Source organism: Lepeophtheirus salmonis, chromosome 6, assembly GCF_016086655.4.
Source record: "Lepeophtheirus salmonis chromosome 6, UVic_Lsal_1.4, whole genome shotgun sequence".
Lineage (NCBI taxonomy): Eukaryota > Metazoa > Arthropoda > Copepoda > Siphonostomatoida > Caligidae > Lepeophtheirus > Lepeophtheirus salmonis.
In genome coordinates this window covers 35,525,877-35,542,396 of record NC_052136.2, presented here as the reverse complement: position 1 = coordinate 35,542,396, position 16,520 = coordinate 35,525,877, and the positions used below count along the sequence as shown (strand labels likewise).

General features: G+C 33.1%; 3 protein-coding genes across 3 annotated transcripts; all 3 read left to right on the top strand.

Moving 5' to 3' along the window:
• Window positions 1-225: 225 nt before the first annotated feature.
• On the top strand, window positions 226-3,448 carry LOC121119540 (inter-alpha-trypsin inhibitor heavy chain H3-like). The gene has a single exon (XM_040714235.2). The coding sequence runs from the start codon at window positions 736-738 to the stop codon at window positions 3,283-3,285; it is 2,550 nt and encodes an 849-aa protein (XP_040570169.1). The 5' UTR covers window positions 226-735; the 3' UTR covers window positions 3,286-3,448.
• Window positions 3,449-5,223: 1,775 nt separating this feature from the next.
• Elp1 (elongator complex protein 1) lies at window positions 5,224-9,930 on the top strand. The gene is made up of 4 exons (XM_040713883.2): window positions 5,224-7,832; window positions 8,379-9,095; window positions 9,157-9,540; window positions 9,595-9,930. Exons 1-4 carry the CDS (start codon window positions 5,459-5,461, stop codon window positions 9,885-9,887), a joined length of 3,768 nt encoding a protein of 1,255 aa, XP_040569817.1. The 5' UTR covers window positions 5,224-5,458; the 3' UTR covers window positions 9,888-9,930.
• A 2,630-nt stretch (window positions 9,931-12,560) lies between these two features.
• lds (transcription termination factor lodestar) lies at window positions 12,561-16,498 on the top strand. The gene is made up of 2 exons (XM_040714216.2): window positions 12,561-12,889; window positions 12,954-16,498. Exons 1-2 carry the CDS (start codon window positions 12,734-12,736, stop codon window positions 16,398-16,400), a joined length of 3,603 nt encoding a protein of 1,200 aa, XP_040570150.1. The 5' UTR covers window positions 12,561-12,733; the 3' UTR covers window positions 16,401-16,498.
• The last annotated feature ends 22 nt before the right edge of the window (window positions 16,499-16,520 follow it).

Here is a 16,520-nt window from a genome sequence, read left to right as displayed (position 1 = left end):
AATAGAATTAGACATCGACAGGTAACATGCCTTCTCAACCCACTATCGTAGAGACATTGAATGAAGTCTAATTCTGTTGTAAACCCCCTTTGTTATATGCCCCAGTCTTATCTTAGGACTGATAAATGTTGAAAAAGTTCGGACCGATTAGAAAAAAAGATTTAAAAGGGGGAGAAAAAAAATTTGACCGATTCACTACAATTATTATTCAATAATTGTCGTTGGGAATTTTTCAAAACTTAACTAATTAAAAAGAACTAATTCTAATTCAACCAATTAAGGAGAAAAGAAACAGAAAAATCGACAGTTGATAACAAAATTCAATATGTAAATTTTTATGCTACTAAATTAGCGCCATGAGCGAGTGACAAATTGATAATAATGTCAAAAATATACAATATGACCCTTGAGAGTGATCATCCAGCTATTTATAGAATTTTCTTATAGAATTCCACATTCAAAATTTGGAAAATAAACTCAACAACAAAAATGAAAATATATTATGCGTAATAATTAATAATTTTACCTCTGATATTCCCCACAAAAATCCCAACTAAAGTTTATTATTACACAGTGAACAGACAAAAAAAATGTTTGTTTGTTAAAAATAACATTATTAAAGCCGAGGGTTTTCTTAGTTATTAAATTATTTAACCATCACTACATTTCTAGTGGGGAATTCATACAAAACGAGTTTATTTCATATATATAAAGCTTGTAAGGTCCTCGCTTTTCATGTTAGTTACGAAGTATATTCTTCATAGAATGTTGTTGTTAACATTTCTAATTTATTTCGGACTGTTTTGTCTTTCCTCCGGTCGACCCTCTGGTACTACAGTCAGTACATTGGAATTAAATGTTCCAATTCAGAAAATTATTTTTAGCGAAATGGAAATCGTGTCTGATATTCAGTTTAGATATGCAAAAACCAAAATCTCTGCGTATTTTAAGAATCCATCCTCCACAAAAAGCCAAGAAGCTTCATTTACAATCCAGCTCCCAGATGAGGCCTTTATTTCAAACCTTTCCATGATTCTCTCTAATGGAGAAGAATTTGTATCAAATGTCAAGGAAAAGGAAGTAGCGAAAAAGGAGTATGACAGTGCAGTGTCTTCAGGTACATCGGCGGGTTTAGTCTCTGCAAGTTTAAAAAATTCCAATAAAGATTTTACTGTTGAATCTAATGTGGAACCTAAAGGAAAGGTTCGTTTCATTATAACTTACGAAGAGCTATTACCTCGTACACGATCATACTACGAACATGGAGTTAATTTAGACACAAGGGGTTACATTATCCCTGAATATACTATTACTGTGAATATTAATGAATCTCTTCCAATATCCTATCTTAATGTTCCTGAGATTCTGAACCAAAACAATCTTGTAGACTATGCTAAAGGCTCCAAGTTTCTCAGTAAAAATGAAGAAGCTGTTGTTAAGAGGAACGTAGATGATGATCCTTCTAAAGCAAATATTTTCTTGAGATTGAGTCCTGAATATCAACAAAATAATTCCCTTAAATCATCTAGATTTGTGGTTCGCTATGATGTTGACCGCAAAGAAGAAAATGAAATTCAAGTCATCGATGGATATTTTGTACATTTCATAGTTCCCAAAGGTAATGGCAATGTTCTACCCAAGTATGTAGTTTTCGTGCTAGATGTTTCTGGATCCATGCAAGGTACAAAAATTGACCAAATGAAGGATGCAATGATAACTATCATTGATGAACTTGGACCTGAAGATCGGTTTAATATATTGACCTTTAGTGATGACGTTTGGAATTGGGTACCGTCAAAGGATGAAGGAGAACCGATTAAAGACTTTGAATCCGGAGTCACTTCTTATCCAGCTACTGATCTTTTTAAAGAAGAAGCTTTGAAGTTCATTTTTACACTGATTCCTATAAGTGGAACCAACATCAACGGTGGGATGCTAAAAGGTCTTGAAATGATTCAAAACGTGTCCTTGCAAGAAGAGATAAAATATGGAACTGCTAAAATGTTATTATTCTTAACTGATGGTCAAGCTACCTCTGGTGAAACGGACTCATCTAGAATCGTCTCAAATGTTGTTACTAAGAATTCTGATATCCATGCTTTAATCTATGGTTTAGCTTTTGGAGAAGGAGCCGACTTTGATCTTATTAAAACCACCTCCACTTCAAATGGAGGATTTGCTCGAAGAATTCATGCAGGAGCAGATGCTGCTCTTCAATTAGAAAACTTTTTTACAGAATTATCATCACCTCTACTATCCGATGTAAAAGTTAAATATGTTGGAGATACAGCACAAAATTTTACTGAGCCTACATTAAGAACTTTTTTCAAAAATGAAGAATTTATAGTCGTTGGTAAATTAAGAGATCCTGAGCCGGAATCTCTTTCATTTACTCTCAATGCTAAAAATAGTGTTGGCGATTTAAATAAAACATTTACTCTCTGTTTACGAGCTGAAGAATGGCAAATTATGCATCATGATCTTCCTCTTCCTGGACATTGTATTAATCCAATTCACTCTAAACCTCCTCAATCGCCTTCACAAAACTTTATTGAAAGACTGTGGGCATTCAAGACAATTAAAAGCTTGCTACTCAATTATAACAATCAATTAAAGAGTGAAGTTCCAAACAAAACGGAAATAGAATTAAGTAAGAAACAGGCCTTGGACCTAAGTATCAAGTATAATTTTGTTACACCATTTACATCAATGGTTGTGATAAAGGACACGTTTGACCTTTCACTCGACGAACTACCTGTTCTTAATAATAGAGGATATGGTATTCTTCCCTCGAACCGTTTGTTCTTTTCTAACCCCATTGCAAGAAGAGGGTCTACTCGACGTAATGGCCCGAGTGGACCATTGTCTACAACTACCACTACTCGATATTCTTACACTACGTCAAATTTGATTGCATATGACCTGGAAGATGCAGATTTTTATGATGATTTTGATACCACGTCCATGTCTTCTCCTCCTCAACAAAACAAAACAGTGACCCCTTGCCATGGCAATATTACTTTGTTCACCAAAACTTATCTTCGTGGAGAAAATATAACGCTTATATCGGACGAAGAAGCCGACTTAGGTGGTTTCAAATTAGTCTCATTGAATGTTGAAGGCTCCTGTTGTTGGAGAGTTTTTAACCAAGTGGATTTTAAGGGAAACTCAGAATTTTTTCAATTTAGTCATAGTCGTTCAGGAGATGGAGCATTTAATTCTGCTTTAGAGATGAAGGATGTCTTCCGTAAAGCCTCTTCTATTAAAAAAGCTGTTTGCTCATGACGAAATATTTATTCCTTGTCTTTCATGTACAAGTTTTATAGGATTTTTTTATATTTATTGAACATTATGTAGTATATTTATATAAATTATATTTTACATGTATTTTATTTATAATATGGTCATATACTGAAAAAGATATTTTAATATAATGACACGCTGGGTATATTATTCATTTATTATTTTACTTTAATACATCTAGCTCAATAGAACATTTTTACCAATTGAAAGAATATTGACATAATTGTATTCGATTTAAAGCTCCAAATTAATTAATTATGAAATATTATGATAACGAAATCTGCTCCTTCTTATATTTATGTTAATTACCTGGTATAAAAATTAAACAATACAATAACAAATGCAACTTAAATTACAATAATATAGACTCCACCCTAATGGTCATTCTTGTACATTTATCCTGGTATGGATTGATTTATCAGTTATCACGACTCATGATAATGTCGGTGTAGCCGAGAGTATTTGCATAATTAGTCAAATGGATTTGGAGTTGCATAATTCAAACGTTTGGATTGAGAACCAATATAACAAAATGTTATTCCAAACTATAAATTAAGAATAATTTATTCTTAGATGTGTGTAGTTTTAATCAAAAAAAATATATGTTTATTTATTATTTTAGGGACTGAGAAATTTAAATTTAATTTCTAGAGTATGATTCGAATAGATTATTGAGGTTGGATTTATAATATTTAGAGATCCCAGCTCCGAATATGCTGTTATTTTAAAATTTGCGACTCCAATTCATATATAAATATACATATTTTCTGTTTTACCAACTGACTCAGTGAGTAAATACATGTGACTCTCGGCTGAATCATCATTCATAATTATTACTTCATGGGAATTAGAAGTACTTAGTCATAATATTTTTATCCATTTAAGCACAGGAAAGGAGATATTGAAAATCGATACAGTTTGCCTCATGTTTCCAGTTGGCTCTATTTGGGCACCAGATCTAAGAATCTTGTTTATCCCAATAAATTAATTACATTTGTTTCTGGAATTTGCACCATGAGAATTGGACATTTTTTTAACCGAGTTTATGCAACTATTAGCCTCATTTATGATATTTTTGCTAGCTATATTAAAATACTCAAATCCAACTTGAGCAATATAATTACAAAATGATGTTGTTTTTTACACTTCAACCAAATAGGAAGATAGGAATCTTGGATTTGTCGACGTTAATAAAATTTGTCAAGTTTTGGTCGCTTAGAAAAAAAAAAGCTGACTCACATATAACGTAGTTAAATATAATAAATATGAAGCCCTTCTTCTATTAACACTATCTTGAAAATTTTCGATAAGATCTCGATCTTCCCCAGAAAATTCAATACCATGAGTTATTTATTTCTCAGAAATCATGGTCGTGCATTTGTCAACTTTAATTTTGAAAAACTTAATGATAGATCATGAATATATATATAACGGATATATATAACAATAGATTGGTTTGTGACTCTTCTATAGCAAAATCAGAATTAGAGAAACTGAAAATAAATTTATGTATTTGGAACAATTGTAATAGTGCTTACAAATTATATGATGTTTTTATTTTCACATTTATAATTATTATTTAATTTTCATTTAATATTCAATTACTACTTTCATCTTTTTCTTTTATACCTACTAAGGTATAGTATGAAAACAAGATACAAGTCCCCCTTTGTATAGTACAAGAGAGAGTCCCTCATTTTCGCCCCACAAAAAACAATTTTTGGGGATTTAAAATGCTGCTCCAAAATGGAAGATTGGAATAAAATACCACGTGATGTTGATATAAAACTACAACAACGACAAACTATTACTTTTAAATAATTGGATCATATGACTCATATGATCCAATATGATACTTAGTAATTAAAAATGATGTCAATCACTACAACAGGTTGCGTGATTGGAGTTTGTGCTCATCCACAGAGTTTTAGAACTGATTTCCCTAGTATTCTAATTATTATCAAACAAAAGACAACGTGGTTTATCTTCAGATTTCATTTTAATTCGTGACTGGAAATTAATAATTATATATTTAAAATTTTTTAATTATTTCTTGTTGTCTATTGAATATTAGTTCTTTGAATTGAGAATTGGACTGACTACATTGTTGATTATTCCTATTTCTCCTCATCGATTTCTGGCTAGTGTTTGTTTTATGATGAGGAATCTCTTCCTTCTTGGCGAGTCCGAGAGCTCATTGGACTGCTGCGCCTGCCCTTCACTCCGTATTTTACTTTTACCGCCCTCCTCCAACTCTGACTCAGCCTCTGAGTATGTCTCTATGTGCATGGAGCACGGCCTGGGATGGAAGAAGCTCAAGAGACTCAAGAGTGAGTTAGTGGATGGGGATGGGAGCCCCAAGACGTCCACGCCTCTCAACCCTCACTTTGAGATCAGTGACTCAATGATTGGGGCCTTTGTTATTCAAGATAATGATTTGGTCCTTGTATCCCGTGGAGGTTCAATAGGATTGCTCCCCAAAGGTTTTTCCGAGACAGATGCTCTGCAAGTGGTGACTTCTGTTCCTGGTGGGATTTCATCCTCTGCTATTTCACCTGACGAGTCCATCTTAGCTCTTGTATCTCAAGACCACGGATCTCTCTTTATTTTTGAGACCTATTGTTGGAGCAAGCCTTTAATGAAGGTGGATCTTGGAAGGGGAAGTTCTCCATCCCGTGACTCTACTACCCCTCAGAGTTCATCTCTAGCTAATGACAAAAGTCATATTTCTTGGCGGAGCGACGGTCAATTTGTAGCAATATCATTTTGCCTTGATCAGTTACAAACTATCCACGTATATAATCGAGAAGGTGTTTTTTTCTCTAGATTGGAACATTTCCCTGGTGTTATAAGTGGCGGGATAGCTTGGAGACCTACGGGATGTTCAACTATTGCAATCCCTCTCAGTTTGCCTGATAAACTCTGTGTCGCTCTTATTGAAAAAAATGGATTAAAACGTGCAGACGTTCAATTGAATATTAAGACTAATAACATATCAACCACTAAGATAATGGATATTCAATGGAATTCTGCAGGGTCGATCTTGTCTTTAAGTCTTCTTGTTGATTCCCATGAGCAAATAATTTGTCTTCTTATGCCTTCCAATCATAGTTGGTTGACTAAATTTGTGCGAAGATTCAATGTTAATATCCCATATCAAATGAATTGGGATAGCTTTGATCCACTTAACTTATCTCTATCTTCATCTTCAAGTTTTATAGATTTCAAATTTGTGATGAGATCTTCCTTCAGTAACTGTAGACTTAAAAATGATAATGGTAACCTTGCCATTATTGATGGATCGACACTTAATGTGACGCCATTTAGAAAGATGAAAGTCCCACCTCCATACTCTGCTTATGTGATAGAACTAGATGATGTCGTGAGAGATATTTGTTTCGGTGAAGATATGTCATTAACGATTATTACTGAAAATGAATCTTTGTACGTATTTGTAAATATTGTGAGTGAAAAGGACTGTGTAGATGTTAATAGATCTAATGGAATAAAGTCTGGCTGTGTGAGTAAAGATTTTATTAATGATGTAAATTACACATTGTTCTTGAAAGAAAATTGGAATATAGGAATAAATTATAATAATCTTACTTGGATCGGACACGGTAACTATTTGGTGTCTAATAGTTCATGCCTGTATGTTATCACTGATTATAAAAAAGTTACAAAAAAGTTGATACTAGAAGATGTAATTTTCAACATTATTTTCTTCCAAGGAGTTACTCTAGTACAACTAGTAAATGGACTCTTATTTTCTTACCAAGATTCAAGTGTGGTTCCATGGATTAAGTGTAATAAATTTCCAGAGTATTGTCCCATCATAGAACTAATGGATGATCAAATTCTCTTGGGACTCTCTGAAACTAATCGACTGTATGCGAATAGTCATGAAATAGCTTCAAATGTCAATTCCTTTATCCTAATTTCTGACTTTCTTCTCATTACGACTAATACTCATCGTTTGAAGATACTTAAAGTTGATAATTTATTTATTAAAGACTCGGAATATGTACGCAGTCTTGAGCGAGGCTCTCGTATAGTAATTGCATTTGAATCCACTTTAGTACTGCAGATGCCACGTGGGAATATAGAAGTTATATCTCCTAAGCCTCTCCTTATTCATTCTATTAAGAGGCTCTTGGATAGCAATGAATACAATAAAGTATATTCCCTTATACGTAAACATCGAATTAATTCAAACATTTTAGTGGATCATAATTATGACAACTTCATCAAAAACTTATCAAATATTATTGAACAATTTAGTGACAGTGGTCTATGTTCACTCATTTCAGAATTACTCGAGGAAGATGTAACACAGACCTTATATAAATATTCTTATTCTGTGAGAGACGACAAAATGATCGAAAATAAAGTAGATAGTGTTTGTGCTCAAATATTAAAGGCTACTCAACATAATACTGAAAAGTTTTATCTTCCTTTAATGAACTGCTATATTATGTTTTCTTCAAAACGTTTAGACTCTGCTCTGAAACTTATATGCAAATTAAGAGGTGAGGATCTTCTTTTCTACTAATTGTAATTTAAAAATTTTTTAATATAAGAACTTGTTTCCCTGACTTAAGCTGTGATACACATTTGAGAAACATTTATATCAATAATGCGACCATTTGACGTATTTGTAAATATTAAAAAGTATGTTTCTCAGTGCATCAATATGGCTTAAAGATGTGATTACAATACTAATTATTAGTTACTACATTTTACTGATTATTGTTATATAATGTATAACATTTAGTTTTTCGATGCAACTAATATTTTTAACTGTTGATTTTTTTATTTTGATCTGAAATATGCTTTGTATTTTAAATTCAATCTTGATTTATACGGGCTTATTTTATTTAGTTATTTATTTTATTTTCCTTAAATAGAAATACTGAACTATATATTTAAGGTTAGGATATTTGATATCTACTAAACTAACACAATTCTAGATTAGTATTTAATGAACATTTTTTATGCAAATTTATAATTTTGAAATACTCATTATATTTTTGTTGTTTTGTTTATTCATTTTTCTTTTTTTTTTTTACTTTTAGCAAATGGGAATTGTAAAATTGCAGAGGAATGCTTGACTCACTTGTGTTTGTATGTTGATTCTAACGAACTCTTCAATGTAGCGCTGGGTTCTTATAATCTAGAGTTTGCTCTTTATATTGCATCAAAAGTGACTTCCAAGGACCCCAAAGAATATGTCCAATTTCTTAATAATCTTAAAAATATTCAACCAATATCTTTACGTCATTATACTATTGATAAACATTTGAAGGATTTTAAAGGTGCCTTATCTCATGCCTCCCAAAAGGACTTTCCTATTTCTGAGGAATATGTATCTGATTTGGTGAATATGGTGGCATCTCAGAGACTCTACTCGTACGCAATGAAAATTCTTTCAACAAAGAATGAGCTTTTTATTCCTATAAGTGAAGAATACGGAAATTACTTATTTGCTAAGAGATATTATGAAGATGCAGCACTTTTGTTCGAATTAAGTGGCAATAAAGAAAAGAGTTTAAATTCATGGAAGCGCTGTGGCAAATGGAGAAATGTTTTGTGCCATGACTTGGAAAATTCGGAACAAACTTGCCTCAGTTTTATAGAAGAACTTTCTACAGAAAAGAAACACATTGAAGTAGCTGAAATTTATTTATCATATTTAAAACATCCGGAAGAAGCAATATCTGCATATTTACAAGGGGGGCATTGGCAAGAGGCCTACGAGTTGATAGTCCGACTAAAGCGGAATGACTTGCTAGGTAATATTTTTTTATGATATATTTTTTTAAATAATAATACTAGCAATTTTCCTTAATATAGAAATAAATTTCCTACCGACGTTAGTAGCCAAGTCCTCTGAATATTTAGAGTTTATTCATGAAATTATGAATACCTTTACATCAAAATTCAATCGATTTGAAACCATTATTCAGGTTCGTTCATCAGAAAAAAATGTAACTACAGAGTCTAATGATTTAGATGAAGACGCATTTTCTGAGGGAAGTAGAGTTCAGAGTACAATTTGTTCAACATCGCAATCCTTGACTACAGTCAAAACGCTCGAATCTCTTAAGTCTAAATCCACCAAAGCACGTAGAAAAATAAAAAAGAAGCTATTTTCAAGTAAGAAGGGTTCTGAATTTGAAGATATTGGCTTGGTTATAGAATTGCATTCTCTCATATCAAATGTGTATTCTTATAGAAGTAAGTATCATGGAGGAGTTCATTACATTTATGCTAATTATTAATACTTAATAGGTGAAATACATGAGTTGCTTAGTGCACTAGTAAGAATGCACCAACTTCCGTTGGCTTGTAAAATTCAAAAGGAGTTTAAGAATCTTATAGAGCTTGTTGGGAGTTCAGTTGATAAGATATGGCTTAAAAAACCACTTGAGTTTAGTTCGTTCGAGACATCTAAAAAGAATGGATCCACTACAAGTTTTTTTAAATCCTATATTCCCCCATATCACATATTAGATAATAACTTACGCTTCCCACCCGAAAACTCAAATATATTGTGGGAAATACAACTGTTAAACAACACTTAAAACTTTATTACATATGTTAAAATAAAAATATCATTGTTACAAATTATATTTTCTTTTATTACCCATTACACCCATAATGACTGATTTCTTGGGTTCAAATCTTCTATGTACTCGGATAATGTTTCGAGCCTTGACATTAGTTTATCCATATTTTCGTTTGCTACTCTAATTCCATTTTCTGATAAGGGCGAGAAACATTCTCCTTTCGAAGCCAACTCGAAATGAAGTCTTGCAAGAGATTCTTGTTGGTTGCGAATATGTTCCATTTGGTCTAGAGAATAGCCCCTCAAGCGAGATTTACATGAATTAAAGTCGTGCAATAACCGCAACAGACTTTTTTCCATATGTTTTACCTCAACTGGATCAGTGTGAAATGAATGGGTGTGGCAAAATGTATTCTCGGTTGAAGTGTCCGGTTTTGCCATCTGATAGTTAGAATAAAACGTCGTAAATGGTAGGAAAGAACGAGGTCTGAATTCGGATTATTGATTCACTTGCTGTCAACTGATTACAGCTACACATTGACATACAGTACACCAGAGCCCTACAGGAAGAGTTACGACAACACATCAGCCCCTTGGCCTCACCTCGCTTTCTCTTCTTGTTGAATTTGGGCCTAAAACTTTCAAAGCTTAGTAATTAGCAAGTGAGCTCAAATCAGAAATTTATTAAATATTTAAGCTTATCCAAAGGTGCCGGAAATCGGAAAGACTTTAAGTTTCTACTAATTAAAACCTACAAAGTTACGCAAAATCAAAAATAACTGAATCCGGGGCTGTATAAAAGTTCTTGTGTGTGATGTATATTTAACATTGAATATAGAACTCATAGAGAAAGAAATAAGAAGTTCGTTGATACCCATATAACATAATATATGTCGTGGATAGTCCAAGGACTACTAAAAGTACTACAAACTATTAATCTATATATAATACTATTATATAAGGGGGATTTAAAACTTATTTTTGATTCACGAAACCTTTACACGCGTGTTGGTATGAATTTCAAATATTATTATTTACTTAAGTGAGTTCACTCTGGCCTTAGATCCAGTTCTTTTGGTAAACCAGTGCAATTGGTGAGTTGGTGACATTGCAGTTGTTCGTGTGCACGAATTAGAATGTACTCAAACTATCGACCTAATGTTTAATGAACGTACAGTGCAGCAAGGAATACTGAAACAATAGATACTTGGCAGAAATAACTTCCAAGCTGTCATTCATAACATAAATAATGGAGCAAATGTATCATCTCTTCAAACAACCTAAAGGTAGAAGATATTCTCTCGGACTCCTTTCCCTTGCTTTGACATGTCAGTACAGGCCACTACGAGCAAATGTATACATCCAATGCTCTGTCACTTCCGTCTCTCAGATATATTAGGAGGGTAGAAACAGGATTACTTTCATCCACGACAAGTTACTTAAAAGCACGAATGAGAGGCTTGAAGAGCAGAAAAAAATTTAACACTAATGATTGACAAATTTATTCGGGCCAAAGAGTATTTTAAAATAGGTGCAGATTTGAAGCCAGGATCTCTAAATATTATAAATCAATCCTCAAGAAACTATTGGAATCATACTCTATGAATTATAAATTCTCAGTCCCTAAAATAATAAATAAAGATAAACAATTTCATTTAAACTACACACATCTAAAAATAAATTATTCTTAATTTATAGTTTGGAATAACATTTTGTGATATTGGCTCCAAATCCAACCATTTAAATTTTGCAACTCTATTTCATTTGACTCATTGTGCAAATACACTCGACTTTATTAATTAATCCCATTAGTATTCAAAGATAAATCGAAAGCTAAAATTTCATATTAATTAATTATTTGAATGAAACTTTCTACAAAGCGATCTTATACAAACCCAAACTGAAGATGTTAATTTATTTTTCAGGACAAATTCATCAGTTCATATAATTATCTTGATAATATTTATAATCAATATATTATACTATAAATGTACTTCAATTTTGAACTGAATACATTCTGTCATTTCAAGCAATAGTTTTCTGTTAAGGAACAAATTTTTGGGATTTCAAATATTATCCCAAAATGGTAGTTGCTTAAAATACCACGTGATGTTGATATCAAATTACAACCAGGATAAATATATAGCTATACAATTATAAGGCTATATATCCTTATAATTGTCTATATACAAAGTTGATATGAATTTTCTAAGGCACTGAGTTCACCGAGCCGATTTAATCATCAATTTTTTTTTCACTACAACAGGTTGCGTGATTGAAGCTTATGCTCCTCCAGACAGAGCTCATTGCTTAAATCTTCTGTGTTTGGCCTTCGATTTTCTTAAGGCAGATTACCACATCTATCGAGATTTTTTAAATACGTGTATAAGTTTGGAACGGACCAATAGATAATGTCTTTTAAGAACTTTCCATATTATAATCTTCAAACCTCGACAATTCTTTATTTCAAAATCAAGAGGTTTTCTGATTTACTGAACTTTGTTTGGAAGAAAGAAAATACTACATAAAAATAATTTTTGAAGTACTTTAATTAGTCATATGCTTTCAAAATTTATTCATTTTAAATTATAGAACCTCTTGAATTTGATTTAAAGAATTGTTGAGGTTTGAAGATTATAATATGAAAAGTCTTGAAGAAATGTAAAGTCTATTTGTCCGTTCCAAACTTATAAACGTATATTTACAAAATCTCGTTAGATGTCGTAACCCGCCTTAAGTTAGTATCTTAGTTACCTTGATGTTCTAATAATATATAGATGAAATGGCTCTTTCAGCTTAAACTCTTTACTTCATGAAAGGCGCTAAAATTTTAAATTGAGAAGAATCTTAAGACTTTGGGAGATGCATAAATTTGAAACTGTGGCAAGTGATTCAGACTCTTCAGTGGATCTCATCCCTGATACACCAGAGCCTATTCGAAGTTCTGAGAAGAAAAGTACACGAATCTCATCGTCTTCGTCAGAAGAGGAGAATGATGAGGATGAGAGTCGTTCCGTGGTAAGTCATTCCGAACCAATCCAATCTTTTTCAACACTCTTGAGATTATCCTCCTGTTTTTTAGATGAGTTCTGAAGCGGAAGTGGAAGAGAAGGAATATATATCCAACAGCGATCAAGCAGAAGAGGAATCTTCGAGCTCTGAGGTGTCAGACGAAGAAAAGTTCTACACGGCTCGAAAGAAAGGCAAAACATCCCCCAAAGTGGATTCAATCCACTACAGAAAATCCAGAATTGATTCCTCCTCATCGGAAGAAGAAGAATTGTCTGTGAGCCAAGAGGAAAGTTCCGATTCTTTGTCTCAAGAAGAATTTAAACATCGAAAATCATCTTCCTTCAACAAAAAAAATCGGAAAAAAGCTCATGTTCTAGAATCAGACTCTGAAAATGATTCAAATTCCAGCAATATTCATAATAAAAACAATTCTGGAGACCAAACTTTTAATACAAAGGTTATCAAAGCCACAAGCACTCCATGCCAAGACTCAAGGAATTCTAATCATGATAAAGAAAATGTAGATGAGTCGTATCTGAACAAATCTTCGACGAGCGATTCATCGAAAAATAATAAGAGTTCTGAATCATGCTCAAAAAGTTCTCCAAAATTTTTAGAAACGGAAGATGCTTTATCGAAAATGATGGAGAAGAAATTACGAGTTTCCCCCTCTAAAGTATCACCTCATTCTCAAAGCCCTAATAAAAATAATTTGACGACGGTAAATACATCGGGAAATAGTAAATTGAGTAAAATGTATCTAGAAGATTCGAAAATTCAACCCAAGATTGATTTGAACCTAAAAAGTTATTCAAAGAAAGATATAAGAAATTCCTCAGAATCAAAAAAGTATAATAAGGACCGTGCTAAATCTTTTTCAACGGACGATAAAAGCGACGATGATATTCAAATTGTATCGGAGTGTATCATTAAAAAGTCTAACTTATCTGACGTCCAAATCATTTCTGAGCCTATTTTAAATACAAAATATTCCATGAAAGAAATAAGTGAACTAGAGGATAAAATTAGAAAACAAGATCTATCCATAGAAAATAATAAACGTCTTCTGAAGAGAAGTATGAATTTGCCAGATAATGGATCCAAATTAAAGGCATTCATTCAGAAATTAGAAAATAGCAGAGTAGACACAGAAAGAGAATTGATGAATGCTAAGCAAAACGTCTCACAATCCCAATCAAGTACAACCATCAATGACCATCAGAAAGTTGAATTACTCCGTAATAAGTTATCAATTTTGAGACAACAATTTGCAACAACTAAAACAGATGATGTGGAACTTGGAAATATAATTAAACAAAAAATTTCTGACACTCAAAAAGAACTTTTAAGATGTACAGAAATGGTTTCTAATCAGCAAAGATCTGTTACTGCAATGGGTGATCAAAATAAAAATGAAGAGAAGTCGGCTTGGCAAAAAATCCGTGAAAATGGTTTGGATTTAATGAATAACGTAACTCATAGTCAGTGGGCTCAAGGTCCTGCGGATAATCAACTCTACGGTGGCCGAATGAATCAGGCTAGAAAATTGGAAGCGATAAGTGTGACTAGAGAAGCGATAAAAAAGCTTCATGACTCGTTAGAAAAAATGCCTGTTGATACAGATATAGAAGAAGATCCATTACTTTTAAAAAAGTCTATTAGTTTATTTCCTCATCAACGTCACGCTTTAGCATGGCTTCTTTGGCGAGAAACACAACATCCTCCTGGGGGTATTTTGGCCGATGACATGGGTTTGGGTAAGACTCTAACCATGATATCTCTTGTACTAAAGAGCAATGAACTTATTAAATTACAAAAGAAAAGCGAAGAAGATGAAGAATGGCTTGGAACCAAAGAGGGGCTTATTAGATCCAAAGGTACCCTTGTTGTCTGCCCTGCTAGTCTTATATCCCAATGGGAAAATGAAGTTAAAAAAAAAATCAAATCAGATAGTTTGAATATTCTAGTGTATCATGGTGCATCCCGAGGTCAATCGGCACGGAGTTTATCCCGATATGACTTGGTTATAACTACTTATCATACAATTATGAATGACATGAAAGGTGCTTTGGGTGAATCATCTAAGGGGAAACTTGAAGAGATGGGAGCTGTGTCTGAAAATACAGTTGGCTCAAAACATATTCAAGTCCTTAAGGTTGCCTGGGAGCGTATTATCTTGGATGAAGCCCATCAAATTCGAAATCCCAAATCAAAAACTGCTCAAGCTGTTTGTAGACTTCGAGGGGCTCGTCGTTGGTGTGTAACAGGAACTCCTATTCAAAATAAGGAATTAGATTTGTACTCACTTATACGATTCCTCCGATGTTCCCCATTTGATGAATACCGTGTATGGAAAACTTGGGTTGAGAACAAAACTTCACAAGGGCAGACCAGGATGAATACATTGATTAAGTCATTATTACTTCGAAGAACAAAAGACCAAAAGTCAAGTACAACAGGGAATGCTATTGTCGATCTACCCAAAAAAACTATAATCGAACATTCCATTAAACTTAAGGAGAATGAACAAAAGGTTTATGACAAAGTTTTTTCATTATCACAGAGTGCTATGATAAATTATATGAAGAAATATCATGAAGAAAAAGGAGATTCAATTGATGTGAATGACAAGTATAGCCAAGGGCGTCCATCAAGTAATAATAATCCAGTGGACTATACTTACAAACCACCTGGTTCCTCCTTAGTTTCCAATCCTAAAGATGTTAAAGCTCATCATCTTCTAGTATTGTTACTTCGCCTTAGACAAATTTGCTGCCATCCTGTCTTGATTCAGTCCATGTTAGACAGTGAAGTCAAATCTAATGAAGGGATCGAAGATGAGGACGGAGAGGAACTTGACTTAATTTCTCGTATGGAAGAAATGAGCATTTTTAAGAAAAGAGATACTTCAAACCATGAGGAGGAAGAGGAAGAGAAACTTTTAGTGGTTTCAAATCCAGTTTTTGATAAGGATACCCCTAGTTCTAAAATTTTAAAGTTAGTAGAGGCTCTTAATGAAATTGCATCGAAGGAAAATTCAAGGGAGAAGGCGGTGATTGTGAGTCAATGGACATCTATGCTTAATATAGTTGAAAGTTACGTTAATTCACTCGGAATGAAAAGCGTGGCCATCAATGGTAAAGTTAATGTAAAGCACAGAGGGGATATCGTTGAAGAGTTTAATAGTGATTCTAAAAACAGTCCTCGAATTATGCTCCTCTCCTTAGGCGCAGGAGGGGTAGGATTAAACTTGGTTGGAGGGAATCATTTATTCTTGCTAGATATGCACTGGAATCCTCAATTAGAACAACAGGCTTGCGATCGAATATATAGGGTGGGGCAAACAAGACCAGTCTGGATACATAAATTTCTTTGTGAAAATACGGTTGAGTCCAAAATTCATCTTTTACAACAAAAAAAGTTGTCTATTGCTGATGGTGTACTAACTGGTGCTAAACGCAGTGGAGCCAATAAATTGTCATTTGATGACCTCAAAATGCTTTTTAACGTCAAATGAACAAGAAAGTTTATTCTTTTTTTATATGGATTATAAATTTGATGATTTCTTTAAATTTTACCATTATATTATATAGAATTATAACCTTGTTCATCTAATTCAATGTACAATTATTCACTT